This window comes from Oculina patagonica, chromosome 4 (assembly GCF_052425735.1).
Source record: "Oculina patagonica isolate OP01 chromosome 4, crgOcupat, whole genome shotgun sequence".
Classification (NCBI taxonomy): Eukaryota; Metazoa; Cnidaria; class Anthozoa; order Scleractinia; family Oculinidae; genus Oculina; species Oculina patagonica.
Window position 1 is genome coordinate 29035159 of NC_135761.1, and position 17988 is coordinate 29053146.

General features: G+C 40.6%; 1 protein-coding gene across 1 annotated transcript in view; it reads right to left on the reverse strand.

The window, feature by feature from the left end:
- The window catches only part of LOC144652105 (uncharacterized), a 19788-nt gene extending 2054 nt beyond the window's left edge, over window positions 1–17734 (reverse strand). Inside the window, exons 1-13 of the mRNA XM_078512137.1 lie at window positions 17561–17734; window positions 17216–17268; window positions 14407–14561; window positions 14100–14261; window positions 13345–13422; window positions 7940–8007; window positions 7497–7589; window positions 6854–6965; window positions 6336–6497; window positions 5662–5739; window positions 5137–5204; window positions 4764–4889; window positions 2–994 (exon numbers count right to left, since the gene is read on the reverse strand). Of these exons, the coding sequence (XP_078368263.1) occupies window positions 2–994; window positions 4764–4889; window positions 5137–5204; window positions 5662–5739; window positions 6336–6497; window positions 6854–6965; window positions 7497–7589; window positions 7940–8007; window positions 13345–13422; window positions 14100–14261; window positions 14407–14497 (2031 nt within the window). The 5' untranslated portion in view covers window positions 14498–14561; window positions 17216–17268; window positions 17561–17734. The remainder of the gene's footprint in view (window position 1; window positions 995–4763; window positions 4890–5136; window positions 5205–5661; window positions 5740–6335; window positions 6498–6853; window positions 6966–7496; window positions 7590–7939; window positions 8008–13344; window positions 13423–14099; window positions 14262–14406; window positions 14562–17215; window positions 17269–17560) is intronic.
- Window positions 17735–17988: the final 254 nt, after the last annotated feature.

Sequence of the window (17988 nt, forward strand, 5' to 3'; positions counted from 1 at the left end):
CTTCTTTGGCGATTTTAAGATTCATTTCGTAGTAGTCTATGGCTTTTCTGAAATCACCGAGATTACGAAAAGCATTTCCAAGATTGCCATAAGTACTTCCTTCGCCGGCCTTGTCTCCTACTTCTTTGGCGATTTTAAGATCCATTTCGTAGTAGTCTATGGCTTTTCTGAAATCACCGAGACTTAGAAAAGCATTTCCAAGATTGCCATAAGTACTTCCTTCGCCGGCCTTGTCTCCTACTTCTTTGGCGATTTTAAGATGCAATTCGTAGTAGTCTATGGCTTTTCTGAAATCACCGAGATTACAAAAAGCATTTCCAAGATTGCCATAAGCACTTCCTTCGCCGGCCCTGTCTCCTACTTCTTTGGCGATTTTAAGATGCAATTCGTAGTAGTCCATGGCTTTTCTGAAATCACCGAGACTTAGAAAAGCATTTCCAAGATTGCCATAAGTACTTCCTTCGCCGGCCTTGTCTCCTACTTCTTTGGCGATTTTAAGATCCATTTCGTAGTAGTCTATGGCTTTTCTGAAATCACCGAGACTTAGAAAAACATTTCCAAGATTGCCATAAGTACTTCCTTCGCCGGCCTTGTCTCCTACTTCTTTGGCGATTTTAAGATTCATTTCGTAGTAGTCTATGGCTTTTCTGAAATCACCGAGACTTCGAAAAGCAATTCCAAGATTGCCATAAGCACGTCCTTCGCCGGCCCTGTCTCCTACTTCTTTGGCAATTTTAAGACACATTTCGTAGTAGTCTATGGCTTTTTTGAAATCACCGAGATTGCGGAAAGCATTTCCAAGACTGCCATAAGCACTTCCTTCGATAGCCTTATCTCCTGCTTCTTTGGCGATTTTAAGACACAATTCGTAGTAGTCTTTGGCTTTTCTGAAATCACTGAGACTTAGAAAAGAATCTCCAAGATTGCCATACAAAAGTGCTTCTTCCGCCTTGTCACCCAATCTTTTGGCATTGGGACATTTCAAATCACGGACCTGAAATAAGGAAATAATGACAAGCTTTCAATATTGAAGTTCTGCTCCTGCTTTTCCTGATAACTCATTTCTTGTCGCAATGCATTAACCTGGTAGATAAACAAATGTTGCAAATCACATTTATTTTATTTGCTGTAAGACAGCTTCGAAAACAATTCGTCTGTTTCGTTTAATACAACAGGTAAGGTGGTTGTTCTTTAAAGGAAGTTCAAATGAAGTGTGAATGGCAGTATTTGTATACATGGGTCTTTTGTCAGTGTTAACGTACATCGCAGGATATAAATTTCTGTGAATCTCTGGCGATCGGAGGTTACCGTTCCAAAACAATTTTTTGTATGTTTCATTGAAATCAAAACGTGGCCCATGCGCCTGTTCATGCAGTGGACTTTGAACTTTGATTGTGAGAGATTGAATTTACCAGCTAACAACAAAACGTCTTCATCTCGGGTTTGTTACCTTTTCGCATTAACTAAACTTGTGTATTTTGATGATCTTACGAGCTACGGCAGCCGGAGTTTTTGCCCTGGTTGGTTGAATCATGACGGATAGGTAAAAGGCCTGGCCCGATCGAGGAGAGCCCCTGGCCCTCCAGTTTGAGGATCGTCGACCCATCCTATTTATAAATGTTTAAAACGGAAATGGTAGATATTCTTGGAGGCTGCTTCATAGAGAGTAGCTTAATAACCTAGCTGCTATTCTCCAGACGACAACTAATCACGTGGGAGGTCAGTCGTATGGTGATTACGGACCACAGCCAACAGGAAGACGTTTACGGATGCGGTCATTGGCTAAAACCGAACGGATGGTTAAATTTCTGACATTTGTAAACACTAATCATGCTCTTAACACAAGGAAAAATCAGTCATCTATTACTAGCTGTCGCAGATAAAGTCGGAATTTGGCCTCTAAAGCGTTTGTTTTTAATGTTTTGATGTTCAACAATTTACCGTTAAAAGTTCGAAAGGAATCTAGAATTTTAGTGAAGTTGCATTTAAAATAGGTGGCGAATACTATTTAAGGACCTACGTTCCACTAAGGAACGAAGAAGATTAAGTAAGTAAGCATTTAAACGGGCTTTGTATGTTTTTTAAATGTAAAAGCTTTACCACTTTACTTTTGCACTTTTGTTTTAATTTGTACAGGCTACCTTAATGTTGCTATTGTTAGCGGCTTCTATTTTTTTTCCTGAGCAAGACGTAGCCGTTATTTAATAGCGGTATTCCGAAAATTGGAACAATGTACCGATATCGTGTAAACCAGTTTTAAATGAACATATAGCCAAGATGGAAATAAATGTTCAGTAAAAATTTCTTAAAAGTGACGAAAACTGTAATCGCCAGAAAGAACAAAGTTATTTAGAAATGTCAAAAATTTCGTCCTTGTCAGGGAAACTAGTCTTGCCCTCCATGACGGAGGCGACCTCGGCGAGTACTTAATGTGACTTTCTCACAACTTGCTACAAGCTTTAAAATTAGTAGCCGCTAGCAATAGTAACCTTCAGGGTACTTAGGTTTTCATGATTATACTGGTTCCTGTTTTAGTGTCATTACACTAGCAGGATTCCATTTTCGGATAACAGTGCCTCTTTCAATGACCAGTTTCTAAATTGGCTAATCGGTAATCCAGGTTTACGCACCGACTAACGATGCTGATGAGGAAGGCAAAAACGGTTTCAGATCAATTGCAGAAAAAGATGCATGGTGTGCGAAAACATGATATGGTGATTGTTAAAGAGGACTGGAATGCGAAGATAGGAAGAAACACGGAAAGTGAGAATGTAATTGTTAGGAACCAAGCACTAGGGAGAGAGAGAAATAAAAGAAAAATAATATGACATTCCGCATAACAAACAACCTCGCAATAACCGTCACAGACTTTTAACTGTGAAACAACTGAAGTTATGCAGCTAGGCAAAAAGAAAGCCGTATCGAAGTAATACGGTGTGAGCAAGCTGGAAGTACCAGAGGTGAAGCAACACAAAACAATGGTCGACAGTCGATGAAAACCGATAATAATTAATTTCAAATATTTTTTTTTATATAGAATATTGTAAATAGTACTGTATATAGTTTTAGGGCCTGTTTACAAGCAGGCGGGTAACCTTAGCACCTAGGGTTACCCTAGCGCTCCCACATTTCTTCTTTTTTTCATCGACGTGTTTACAAGGCGCTAGGGTTACCCTAGCACCTAGGGTTACCCTAGCTGAGTGCTAGGGTTACCCTAGCTGCTAGGGTAACCCTAGCGCCTTGTAAACGCTCTGCTAGGGATAACTCGCCTACCCGGGACAACTTTATTTTGGCTCCAAAAAGCAAAATATGTTTAAAAATACCGACAAAAACAGCGAATTGTGACCAAGAAACATGGTGTTCATTCACAATTTGTCGTATTTTCGCACTGGAATGGAATTATTTTCAAATAACAGCTTCTTATGACAAAATTTTACAAGGTTAACTGAAGCGTAACCGGTGTAAGTTGACCCGGGTAAGTAGGGTTACCCTACCAGCGAATTTTGCTTGTAAACCCGGGCTATCTTCAAACCCTCTTGCTAGGGTAACCCTAGCACCTAGGGTTACCTTACCTGCTTGTAAAAAAGGCCCTTAAACTTTGTAGTTTTTAATATTTTGGTTTTACATAGAGGGCCACAAGTTTATTAGTGTTGTTCACTATTTAGTGCAACCCTCTTAAATAGAGTGATTTTACTATAACCCTGAAATAGTTACCGTAATGATTTGATTTAGCGCCCTCCTTCAAATAAGTGCCCCCTTCCGAGTAAGCGGCCCCCCCTCGAATGTGTTTCTGTCAATAAGCGCCCCTATTCCAATAAGCGCCCTTATTCTAATAAGCGCCTCTATTCTAATAAGCGCCCCTATTCTAATAAGCGCCTCTATTCTAATAAGCGCCCCTATTGTGGATAACTGCCCCTACTGAATTCATATGAACATTCACCGTACCGTACATGTATATATTTACTGCTAAAATGAACGATCCTTTTAAAAGTAACTGAACTTTCAATAACTTTTTACTGTGACAGTTCTGTAATTGTTAGGTATTTTAATATTTATATTTTGAACACTTGGTTGTTTCTCAAAAAATTAAATAAGCGCCCTGTCCCGAATAAGCGCCCTCGTTGAGGTGCTAAAAGTAATTAAATAAGCGCCGCGGGCGCTAAATCGAATCACTACGGTATTACACTTTTAGATACTATTAGACACTATTTCCACTGTTTTGTTTTGTTTATTTTTTACTATTACGCACTTATGTACTTCTGCTAGTAGATATTGTTTCATGGGTTAAATAAAATCACTCTAAAGAGTTTACTTACTTACTAACTAAAAGTCAATCGTGACAAAAGTCACAAAACTTTCCTTCATCACCGGTCATCGATTTCCAATACTAAACAATTAATTGGTGTCACCTGCTATCGATTGATTTTATTAATGTTGTAAAGGTAATGGTAAAGGGAGATGGAGACGACGTCATTGCAACAGAGGCTGCAAAGCAAAGAAGTTACCCTTGTCATGGTTGAAAGGACTCAAGTGAATGACAGATCCCAGCTGTTGCCCAGTTCTCAGTTGAAATGCTTATGAAACCAAGCAAGGAACATGACATGGTTTTCGTGGGAGCGATTGTCTGTATTCAATATCGTGGACAAAATGGTGGAATGTAGACGACTTGGAAAGCATAAGGCCTTGTTTTCAACTTACCCTTATAGTTAGAAACGTATGGAAAACTAAAAGTGCCAAAAACAAGAACTTTCCAACAACCTTACCTTGCCTTTCACAATGTCAATTCCTAAATTCTTTTCTGTGTTCCCGCCGTCTGGTTGCGGCTTCTTGTTTTGTTCTTTAACAGACCTGATCCTTAACTCCAATAACTTATTGTTACTCTTGTCAATCTTTTTTGAGTTCAGAAATGTAACCTGACGTAATTTGCTTAAGTAAATAAAGAAATCTAAAAATCTTCGCGACAGCAAAGATGAAGCTCCTTCAGTAAACCAGGTTTGCACTTGGCTGCTGTAGTCCTGGTTACGTTCATAATGATCGATTTAAAAACTGGTACTTTTAGTAAAGAAAGTTATTTTTCTTGTTTTACGAAAAACAAGTCATGCATGCAAGAAAAAATAATTTGTATGTGAAGGATACGGAGAACCCCTTATCACACCATGTGATGGCTTCTCCAAAACGATTCAGTTTCATACAAGCACTCGCTCCTGTGATAATAAATAAAGCAAATGTTCCCAAACTTAGAACGAAACTTCTATACAAATGTATACGTTGATGTTTATTTCTCATTACTATGTTTTATCTTTATTACACAGTTTAACAGCTAAAATACACCAGTGATTCACTTTTGTTATCAAATATCCTGGTCTGGCAGAAATACACAGGATATAATCTAATGGCACACTAATACTTGTCCACAAGCAAACCATTACTGGCTATACTGGAAAAAGCCGATTCCATTTAAATTCTGCAATGTTTTTTTTTTTTCGAATTGGTATCACAGACCGCGTTTAACCCATGTGCATTTTAGCTATCAAGTTTTGACAGTAAACAATTTATGAACAACCATTAGCAAACATTAATTATGAGCTAGCAATTCTATCATTTGTTTCGATGAACCGAGCAAGGGGATGTAGAAAAACCTACACGCAGTTAACAGCTTACCTCTCTCAATTGCCTTAAGGAAAGTTGGTTGTAAGTCAGTGGCAGCTCTTGCATCTCTTAGTGAATTTTCATAATTCCCTAAAATAATACAGTCAGAAAATTTATATATAATCTAACTGACAGAGCTGTTACGGCAGTAACGGTCGATTCTGTATCCTGAATGAATGTTAATTCAATAACATTTATTTTTTCAGCTCCAAACATCAAGTATTAGCTTAATGTTAGTCTTCTTGCCGATTTTCATACATAACGTTTAACGTATTTGGTAGCACACGAAGACAATACCCGTTTCCTTTTCCCCTATTTCTTCTGGTGGGGGAATAGAGCCAAATATAACAAGAAAGCACCCTAGGTTTATTTTAATTTTTAACCGCTCTCGTTGTCATTTAATTGATGTGATATTAAAAAAAATATATTTGGCGTTGCCAACAATTTAATAACATTGTTAATCTTAGTGCTGCATGTTTCAACGGACGAGTCCATTTAAAACGCTGCTATCTTAACTTGCACCGAACATATCTCATGCGTAACATTAGTGATCTTATCTAAATATTTAAAAAGAATTGGAGCATCAAAAAATATGGATATTGCAGATTATTCTTGAATTAAAGAACGATATTACTGAGGTGCAAGGATCAACCAACAATCAGAGAAAACTCTTTTACTACTCTTACCCAAATGCAAATGTGCTATGGCCCTGTTGCTGTACAGTTTGGCATTCACTTCGTCATCCTTGCAGTTCACTTTAATTACTTCCGTGTAGAAGTGAATGGCAGTGCTTAAATTCTTTTTGCTGTACTCATAATTTCCTTTATTCTTGAAGACCTCTGCTTTTTCTAACCAAAAACAATGTTTAACGAATGTTCATTTATATAAAAATAGTCTCCTTCTTACATCGTTAAGTAAAAGTTTTCTTTGTGCAAAATTTCTTAGCAGAAAAAGCTAAATGTTAACGACCTCTTAACCATGTTATTTTCAAATCCATTTAGTAGGTTCTCAGCCAGGATTAAGTGTGTAGAATATTGCAAATTTCCTCGTCATTTGTACTTTTTCTCCACATATAGGCTCACCAAAACACTGCACGAGTAGACTCGTCAAAACTTATAGCAAAACTACGTACTAAAATAAGATATCAAAGACAATATCTAATATATTTATGTACATAACAAATGATTTGGCCTATATTTTTTACCTCTTAAGCTTTCGTCATCATAGTCCAGTGCTTTATGAACAGATGCTGTGTTCTCGCTTTCACTCACAGCATTGTTTTGGGCTGTTTCAGTCACGTCTTTTGTGTCTGCATCCTATACGATTAAAGGTTCCAAAAGAAATTTGTCATTTGTATGCTGTCAACTTTTTTAGCAAAATCTCTTTACCTCAATAAAAGACATTATTTCAGAATTGCTGGGTTTAAAATTCTCAAAACATAAAGAATTTGCGCAGCTTAAATTGGCTATTCAGAATCTGAGTCTGAAATCTGAAATCAGAGAACTCTGTCGTAATTATACAGTCATGTTAGTTTGAGTGGAGTGATCTGCTGGGATCTTAAACAACTTCTATCCCGTATCAGACCAAAAAAGTTCAGATTTGCCATCCCATCTGAAGAGTTTAATTTTATACCCCATCTCAGACTGGAAGTAATATGGATCTTTTTATTTACAATTCAGTTTTTCCACATTAGTACAACGTCTGTTGTTATTTTCGCTTTTTATAAAACGTCTTTATAAAACGTCCTGATTTAGATAAGCGAAATAAAACACCTCATGCATTGCCCTATTCCTCTGAGTTTTCATGTCAAAATGACGCTTACTAAGTTATTGAGGCTTTAGACGTACCTTGTATTTCAGACTTTGCGTTTTTGTTACCTTCTTTCGCTCGTTAATAGACCTGGCCTTTAATTCTAACAAGGTCTTGTTATTTTTGTCAATCTTCTATGAGTTAAGACGCATAACATAGTATACAATAGACAAGATTAATAATTAATACGTACGTTTTCATTGGCTGTTGCCCGTGAAAATGACATCACGGGCGAATTGCATGCAAACCATAGACGCTTTTAATTCCAGAACCATAGATCTTATGGCGATAATTTGTTCATCAGGCTAGATGACGGCCAAAGAAGGCTGTGCATTTCTGGACGTCCCCGCACCTCGTAAACGAACTTTTAGGTTCAGAGCAAGTACCCGCATGCTATATTTTGTATCGTTAGACACAAAGAGACAAAGCAGAACTATCTCTGGCTTTTGTCTGTGGCTCATAACATATTTTCAAAGGATACTGCTAATCCCTTATCACACCACGTGATGGCTTCTTCAAACTGTTTCAGCTCAATACAGGCACTTGCTCCTGGTGACAACAATGTAAACGATACTGTTAACTCACTCAGTGCGTTCGAGTATAAGAACGACATCTCAACACGATGGAAAGTCGTTAAGGATCCACACAAAAAGTAAACCTTTACTATAGACAGTACAAGGTGGTCTAATGGTTAGCGCGCTGGACTCTAGTCCAGTCCCTAAACACTAGCTCCCTCGCTGTAGTGTGTTGTAACTGGGTTGCCTGTGTAGGCCCAGCCCTAAGGCATTGTGGGTAGTGCAATAAAGGAAGATGGCGGCTTGAAAACGTGTGTGTGTTTTCCTGGCGAGAATCCGCCTTCATCGAGGACCTGTCTGGTGTGCAGACATTACATTGGCGACGAGGATTGCGAGAATAATCCTTTCTAGTAGTATGGCGGCGACAAATATCCAACCGATGGATATTTCGGGCTCGAAATCGGAATTGAGTGAGCGATGGCGTGTTTGGCTGCGAGGGTTTACATATTTTGCCGAGGGGAAAGCAAATCTTCAAAACGCCGCGAGAAAGAGGAACGAATTACTCTATCGAGCTGGTTCTGGCGTGCAGGATATTTTCGAGAATCTGGCAATCATCAATGCTCCGGAAGGCCAAGATGATGATGTTTATTTACAAACTGTTCGAACACTGAACGCTTATTTTCGAGTGCAAGAAAATGCTGCGTACGAAAGGCATGTTCTTCGCCAGCTAAAGCAAGAACCGGGAGAAGATGTCGACTCATTCGTGCTCAGACTTCGTAAACAAGCAAGGCATTGTAGCTATGGACCTGAGGAACTTGAATTCGCCGTGAGAGATCAGTTGTTGGAGAAAGTTTCTTCCTTGGAGTTACGGACCAAGCTGTTTGAGGAGCCAAATATACAGCTTGCTGCAGCGATAGAGAAAGCGAGAGCGTGGGAAATGGCACGGCGTCAGGCGAGCATCATTGCCGAAGGAGAGGGAGGACAGAGTAACGTGAACATGGTCAAGGACCGCGACAGCAAGAAACCGTCGAGTGGATTTGGAACCCAGAAGTGTTATGCATGTGGCAAGGTGGGACATTATGCTCGTGATAAGGTATGTCCAGCTCGGGGTAAAACGTGTGCAGAGTGTGGTCAGAAAGGGCACTGGGCAGCTTGTTGTAAGGGTGATACTGAGAGCAAAAGGGGTGGTAGAGTGAAAGAAGGCAGAGGGCGTGGAGGAAAGCGTTTTAGTGATGCTAAACGTGATTCAAAATCAGGGAGCAAGCAAGTTAATCAAGTTGAATATGACAGTGGGGAAGAGCCTTATGCATTCCCTATAAACTTTAATGGAGAGAGAGCCTGTGAGGATAATGTGATTATGGTCAAGATTGATAACACAACCACCAGCATGCTTGTTGACTCGGGTGCCCAGTCTACTGTACTTGGTGAGAGGCAGTTTAACAACCTTGTGAAGAGTGGCCTTAAAGCAAAACTGCAACCTGAAGAAAGGAATTTGCGAGTGTATGGGAATGGTTGTTTACCAGTTGTGGGCAAATTTGAGGCGAGTATTGAGTGTAATGGAAGGAAAACTATGAAAACGATCCTCGTGACGCAAGGAGAAGGAAGGTGTTTACTCGGTAGTCCAGCAGCTAAGCGATTACAAGTGTTGAAAGTTGGACCAGAATTAGAGGGTGTGGCAAATGTTTATTCTGTGGGCAATGACATTGATGGTATTGCAGATCGTTTTCCGAAGGTGTTCTCAGGAGTTGGCAAATTGTCAGGCCACCAGCTTAAACTCCACATTGATCCGGAGGTTAAACCTGTAGCACAGAAACCCAGAAGAATTCCTTACCCTCTGAAAGAGAAAGTCACAAAGAAAATAAACGAGCTTCTTGATCTTGACATCATTGAGAAGGTTTCAGGTCCAACAACATGGGTGAGCCCAGCTGTAATTGCTCCCAAACCAAACAAGGATGATGTACGTATTTGTGTGGATATGAGGTGTGCGAACGAGGCCATACGAAGGGAGAAGCTACCGATTCCAACAGTGGATGAGGTACTGGAGGAACTGAATGGGAGCACTGTTTTCTCAAAACTTGACATGAACATGGGCTTCCATCAAATTGAGCTAGAAGAAGGTTCCAGGGACATCACAACCTTTTCAGCTGGTGATTCACTGTTTCGCTACAAGAGGTTGAGTTTTGGTATTAACAGCGCCCCAGAACAATACCAGAACATTGTTAGACAAACAATTGCTGGGTGCCCTGGAGCGACCAACATCGCTGACGACATTGTGGTGCATGGAAAGACAACAGAGGACCATGACAGAAACCTTGTTGCATTGCTTAATCGATTGCAAGAGAGAAACCTTACCCTAAACAAGGATAAGTGCAAGATTGGAATGAATCAGATCGTGTTCATGGGGCTGCTTTTAAACAAACATGGTGTGGGGCCGACAGAAGAGAAAGTACAGGCTATTCGAGAAACAAAGGCTCCGACCAATGTCGCCGAGTTGCGAAGCTTTCTGGGACTTGTCAGTTTCAGTTCACGGTTCCTGCCTGATTTTGCGACAACGGTGGAACCACTTAGGAAGCTGACACGTCAAGATGCCAAGTGGTATTGGGGCAAAGAGGAGAATGAAGCATTTGAGGCTCTGAAAAAACAGTTGGCTGAGGCATCAATGATGGCCTTCTACGACAAGGATGCACCAACTGAAGTGGTTACCGATGCAAGTCCGGTTGGACTTGGGGCTATACTCGTGCAAGAAAAGCAAGGAGTGAAGAGAGCAGTCGCATTTGCGAGCCGAAGCTTGAGTGATGTCGAGCGTCGATACAGCCAGACAGAGAAAGAGGCCCTAGCGGTCGTCTGGGCTTGTGAGAGATTTCATCTCTACCTATCTGGGTTACAGTCATTTGAGCTTGTCACCGATTGTAAGGCTCTGGAAGCTATCTATGGTCCTAGATCTAAACCATCAGCCAGAGTTGAGAGATGGGTCCTGCGTCTTATGCCGTTCAAGTACACAGTTCGTCATGTACCCTCAGGCCAAAATATAGCTGATTGCCTAAGTCGTTTGACAAAGATACCAGCCTCGCCCCGTGATGGTGTAACCGAAGAGTATGTCAGAATGGTAGCGGTCAATGCTACACCACGCGCGATGACCACCCGAGAGATAGAGAGAGCTTCCGCTGAAGATGAGGAACTGACTGAGGTGTTTCGTTGTTGGAAAACAGGGGACTGGTCTAAAGCGCCTAGTCCATACAGGTTGTTGCGTGATGAAATTACTGTGGTTGGAAGATTGGTGATGAGAGGCATGCGGATTGTTGTTCCGGCGAGCTTGCGTAAACGGGTCTTAGAGTTAGCCCACGAAGGACACCAAGGGATAGTGAAAACGAAAGATCGCCTCCGAAGCAAGGTGTGGTGGCCGAATATGAACAGTATGGTGGAAAGTCACTGCAAAAAATGCCTTGGATGTCAAGCTGTGACTCCTGCTGCCACCATACCTCCTGTGAAGACAACGACCATGCCGACAAAGCCATGGAGAGACCTTGCAGTAGATCTGATGGGTCCACTGCCAACAGGGGAGATGCGAGATGCGAACAAAGATGCCAGAATTTGAAGGGGATTATGAGGAGGAGAGGTCGAGTACCACAGACCAGCAGGCACGGGATCAGGATGCAGAGCAGAAGAAGCGAGGGGCAGAAACTGCTAACAAGAGAGCTGCGGAGTCAGACATAGCAGAAGGAGACAGGGTGTTGCTGTTGACGCGGAAACAGAACAAACTGTCTGCAGTGTATGATCCAGACCCATACAGTGTAATATCCAAGAAAGGGGACTTAGTGGTCATTGAGCGAGGTGAAACCCTACTTAAGAGAAATGTAGGCCATGTGAAAAGGTTCATTGGACAAAGACCACAGGCTTGCCAGCCACAGCAGTTAGGAATTCAGCCAGTAGCACAGCCATTGGTTCAGCAACCACTACTGAAACCAGCTACCCTTCCTGTTCCTGAACTGGATGAGATCCCAGCACAAGGATCAGTGACTGAGCCTGTTATGGAACCATCACCACAGCCCGCTGTTACTCGGGTACCAGAACAGACCAGTGAACCTCGAAGATCAACACGGACGAGAACTGAGCCAAGCTGGCTTAAGGACTATGTTACTGGAAAAGGCTAAGCTAAGCGAACTTATTAAGGACTTTGCTACTTAAGATCGTTTTCTGATATGGACCGTGAGGACTACACTTAGTGTTTTGACTAAGAAGTGTTATCTATTGAACAAGAGACTACCAGTTAAGACTTTAAAACAGTGCTTTTATTTGCATTTGGATTTGTATCCTTTACTTGTTATGGTTTACAGTTATATCGGATTTTGTCTAGCTTTTCATTGTACCCATTGTGTTCATTTAAAAAAGGGGGAAGATGTAGTGTGTTGTAACTGGGTTGCCTGTGTAGGCCCAGCCCTAAGGCATTGTGGGTAGTGCAATAAAGGAAGATGGCGGCTTGAAAACGTGTGTGTGTTTTCCTGGCGAGAATCCGCCTTCATCGAGGACCTGTCTGGTGTGCAGACATTACACTCGCTAAATGCAAAAAGGTTTGGATCCGGCGTGAGATGAGGCCTTGTCTAGGGAGACGCAGTGAACTAAAGATTTGTGCCCCGGCAGGGGTCACTGTGTTGTGATTTCGGGCAAAACACTTTACTCTCGTAGAACCTTTCTCTGCCCAGGAGTATAAATGGGTATTGACATTTTTTTGCTTGGGGTAACCCTGCAGTAAACTTACACAGCCCATATCCAGCGAGGATACAGAAACCGGGATAAGCTCCGGCGGTATATGGCATTTTCATGACCTGATGCATATTTTTTACTGACACTAACGGATTACTACTTCATCGCAACAAAAAAGTGTTACATCAGTATATCAAGCAGGTACCAGCGTCTCATTTTTGCCTACAAAAATTGAAAGAAAGGGCTTAACCACAGCAGTTCACTTATGTTTTCTATTCATGTTCCGAAAACTATTCTCTCAGGCGTTTAAAGTGGCACTTAAAGGACCCTAGTCAGCCACGCCTTTGTTTTTATTTACATATATACGAGCTAGAGTTTCGGTATTACGGTATATTTTACGCGGGGCCTGTCTAAACGAAATAGATCACTTTGAAATTGGTAAAGGTAAGGGACTATGCAACTGCAACTGATGACGCACTGTCTCAATTTCGGTCCGTTTTGACTACCTAAGAGTTTTTCGCATCACGAAATTCAGCCATAACTAAAGAATGTTTCCTTCGCAGATTTCAGAAAACGCTGAGAGATATAAGAAAGGATAACCCTCAGTCGCCCTTTAAAATCATGCCGTGACGTCATTCTGTTCTGTTCTGTTGAAATGGCATTCGCTCACCTCTGACAATCGCTTTGAGGAAAATAGGTTGTAATCCAGTGGCAGCTTTGGCATCACTCAGTGAATCAAGATATTTTCCTGCCAAAGAAATTAATTATTAGCACAGGAAATCGCGCGACCTCGATTACAATTTGTGATTAATAGGTACGAGAGATGTTTGGAAAGTGCTCAAAGTTGCACGAGTGTTCCACAATAGTACTAAACGTATTTATATACAAAATAATTCAGAAAACGACTAGCATGATTCTGTACGATGGGGAGGAACAACTATAACCTTTTTAAACACAGGAAAACACAACATTCCGTTTTGCAAATTAAAATATTCTTCTGGCTCTAGTCCTCGGGTTGCGTACATGTAAACATGAACCAAACGATAAAAAACGTTAGTCAACCCTACAGCGATATAGCCTGAATTTCAGACATCCCTCTGTGGTAGGCGACCACAGAGGGTTGTCTGAAATTCAGGCTAACAGCGATATCGTTTATTTATTTATTTATTTATTTATTTATTTATCATGATTACAGAAAATAACAAGATGCTATTCCAATTACAATATTTATAAGTTAAATACCATTTAGACGAGATTTGAATACCATGACCATATTTGGCTAATGCCTGATTGTGGAAACCAAACGAAATAACAAATCACGCGGTATACGAGCATGCTTTTATGAGCCGGCCATTTGCATTGTAAAGCCAGGATAAGTTAGATCAGTGTAAAAAGAAAATCTCATAAAATACTTTCAGTTCTCACCAAATTTATAATTTGCAATCGCCCTGTTGCAATACAGTTGAGCCTTCAATTTGTCATCTTTGCAGTTCACTTTAATTCCTTCCGTATAAAAGTGAATGGCGTTGATAAAATCTTTCTTTCTATATTCCTCATTACCTTGATTCTTATAAACCTCAGCTATTGCTGAAACAAAAAAAAAATAATTCAAACATTGATAAAGCCTTTGGTACATTTTTAGAACTAGTTCTACACACAGCAGTTAAAAAGACGGTAAAAATGCAATCAGTATTTTTATATAAAGAATCTGCTTCCAGCTCTGTTATTTCACCTCTTAAATTGTCGTCATCAAAATCCAGTTTTTCTACCGCCGGTGGTGTGACGTCACTTCCACATGCAACTTTGATTGAACTCCTCGCCATAGCTGTTGGGATTTTAGTCGAAATGTTTTATCTTAGTGTGTGATATTGCCCATTTAGTCCATTCCTGCAGATCAGATATATTTTTTATAAGTAGTTAAAAAGGAAAATTTCACAATAGTTATAGCCCGCGATTCTGCGTCACGATATAAAATACAGTGGATTACACTCTCGTTTAATTTCACTGATGGCGAGGCAAAGTGCCATTTCCGAGATGCCTTTTGGCTCTGTTTCAAAACGTGTACTGGTGCAAAACATTTTATATGGAAATGAGTTGTAACTTAACCGTCCAATTGCAAATCAAAGTCATCTATTTTTTTTTTTTTTGAAAGATTGGGCGGGTACATACAGGCAACAATCATTAATAGGCTCCACAATTCGAAAAATTATCATTAAGTTCAGCACAGTGATCCACAGTGGCGGACCTAGGGCGGGGGGGGGGGGGGAGAATTACATTTTTTATGACACCCGCGCTAATTTGTTTTTGGGTGTACACCCAAAGAAGCCCCCCACTCGCCATCCACTACCCCCCGACCCCAACCTTTCCGCCATCCGTCTTAGTTTAAGGATGTCTCGATGTAGTTTTTTAGCCCTAGAGTGGTCGATTTAAAAATGAAAATTATCTAAGAAGCCAATGTTTGATTTTTGCCAAAATACACCATAATGATCAAATATGACTAAAGTTTAATTTTTTTTGCCATAGCAACGATCGTTGTTTCCCTTTATTTTCAAACAAGCCGAATTTTCTCGAAACCTAGATTATAGTTGCTATGGTAACCTTTGTGACTAAGTGACCCTTAAAAATTAAATTTTGGTCATGTTTGGCAAAAATCGAACATTTGCTTCCTAGATAGTTTTTATTTTCAAAACGACCACCCTGGGGCTAAAAAACTACATCGAGACTCCTTTAAGGTCTGGATCCACCACTGATTCAAAAATACGGATTATCTTTTAAATGTCTGTAAATTGAAAAGTGTCAGAAGATGTAATACGACTCCTTAAACGTCGCCGCAGTTCAATATTTCCAACCAGGAAACAAATCACTTCAGAATGACAGTATCAGTTTTTAACTTCGATACAAAGGTAGCCTGCGAACAGGCTCCCGAGTGGGGTTTCCGCGAGCGAGAGTGGCGTTACGTACGCGAGCCCCACTCGGGAGCCTGTTCGCAGGCTAATACAAAGGCCGATTAATGTTTAATGGTACAGCAAAGCTCTCAAAACTCCCATTGGAATACAGATAAAGAAAACGTGAGACAATGTTTGGAAAACATTTGAACAACGCGACTGTTTCGAATTCGACTCCAAGGGAAATTTCCCTTTCTTTGTCGGTCGGGTCATTCAGGTATCAGTTGACATTGAAACGGATTTAAAGTGATACACCCGTTGTCACGCGACTACCAATAAAGGAGAAACTAGAACATGAACATACATTTTTGGTCCTTTTCGTAACGTTAACGTGGATCGAGGCAAGTTTTTTTTTCTTTTTCTTTTAGATGGAGCAAAAAAAAGTTCTATTCCGTGATATTTTCAAAAACAAGGCTGCTCAGTTCGACCTGCTCTTATCACTTGTCAGAGCGGCTAGCATGCTCCTGCGATGAAAAACGCACTTGTCCTTCAGTGGATTTTCGATCGAACGAATCCAACTAAAACGTCTAAAATAATCTGAAAAATTGTAAACGATCGATGAGCAGTATTATAATTGCCTTTTTCTTTGTTTGCTCTGAAACGTCCCTATTTATGATCACATCCTGCTTTGTCTGTCTGAAGATGCAAACCTCAAGGGATCAGAGTCTAATTTCTCCTCTAAATATACACACATATCAGACATGTAGGTTATGAGAATCAAGGAAATCATCACTGAGACTGAAGGTATCAGCTCGTTTTGTGTATATTGATATAAAGTTATATTTTGATTTCTCTGTTGATCTTGCTAGCTTGACATCCCGTGCTCGGGTCTCGTGATACTCGTGCTGTTAACTGACGAAAATAGACGGCTTCAGTTACATGTGTCACTTATTGAAACCAAAAATGCCTCGTCTGTACAAAGTGGCTATAACAATTAAGGATTGGCAAACGTTAGAAATGGAGCAAAACTCTGAAAACTGTGCTGCACTAAAATTCATCATTACATACTTAGTAAATTAACCGGAGTGCTTATCATGGGCTATTTGGGTCAACTACAAAATTTATATAACGCAACATTTTAACTCAATATGCGTATCACGGGATAGAAAAAAACAAGTCATCCTCTCTGGCTATATACACGGTGAAATCTCAATATAGCTAAGTCCCTGGTTTGACGAACGATAAAATAAAGTTCTTCAGCACGAACAAAGTTCCTAACAATAAAATGTATTGGAACAGAACCCCGTTATTACAAAACTCCGCCAGTATAACGAACGCATTTTCCGGCATTTTCCACAGTGGCGTTCACTATACTGTACTGTAGCACTGAGTAATGGATTTTGATCGGCGTATACGAACCTGTAACAACTTCATCATGTCATCGCACTAAAATTTCAAGTTAGCGAGTTAATTCCAACGTAGCAGTTTCGGTAGCAGAATGAAAGTACACTTACTCATTGGAGGCTACGATTCGATATCATTAAATCCCGATAGAATAGCTGGCCATGCTGTCTATAACTATCACATTGGAGAGCAACCACTCTGGCTTAGAAATCAACGACAATCAGGCTCCTGTGGCAATACACAAAACATTACCTTGACAAATATCTTCCTGTACATCAAGTAGCACAAAGATCCTGAAGCAATTCCTGTAAACAGAATGGTTTGATAGATTAACGCCAGTCCTGACGTCCTGTTACATATACTCAAATTTCAATATGTTCTTTTACCTGTTAGACAGAAAGCTCCCAAAACTTCCACGGTATACTTTTGAAGTTAACTTGATCTCAGTTATTGAGAAACCATTTCAAAATCGCGACTGTTTCGTTTCCAAGGGGAATTTCCCGTTTAATTACCGACATGACCTGTCCGTTCGCATCTTTGGGCCTTTGTTCTCTGAACAGTTGCGTAAACAACATTGCATTGTAAATTATAACTTGCCTTGTTGCACCAACAATGGCATGTGCTCCACGCATCAATCTCTAAACACGAGAATCACAGGTTGATTTGCTAGAAGATCCGCTACAAAACAGTGAATAGCAGGCTCTTTTGTCATTACGCGAGTTTGTCCGCATGCATGTAGCACAACGCACTGCCGAAATGTGATAAGAGCAGGTCAACTTAATAACCTTGTACTGGGAAACGTCACGCTTTTTATAATGCAATAGCTAAGATTAGCGCGCCGACGACATAGTTACTTGTTGAACTGGACGTTACTCTTGTGAAGGAAGCTAACGGAGGAAGTTTCCGACGTACTTCCCCAGAGTCCTCTCCCTCCCGTCCCCTAAGGCGAGAGAGAGAGATCGCTCGCCCCAAGGGACGGGAAGTAAGGACCCTGTGAACGGGTGTTAAAGGGGGCTTTTATTGCC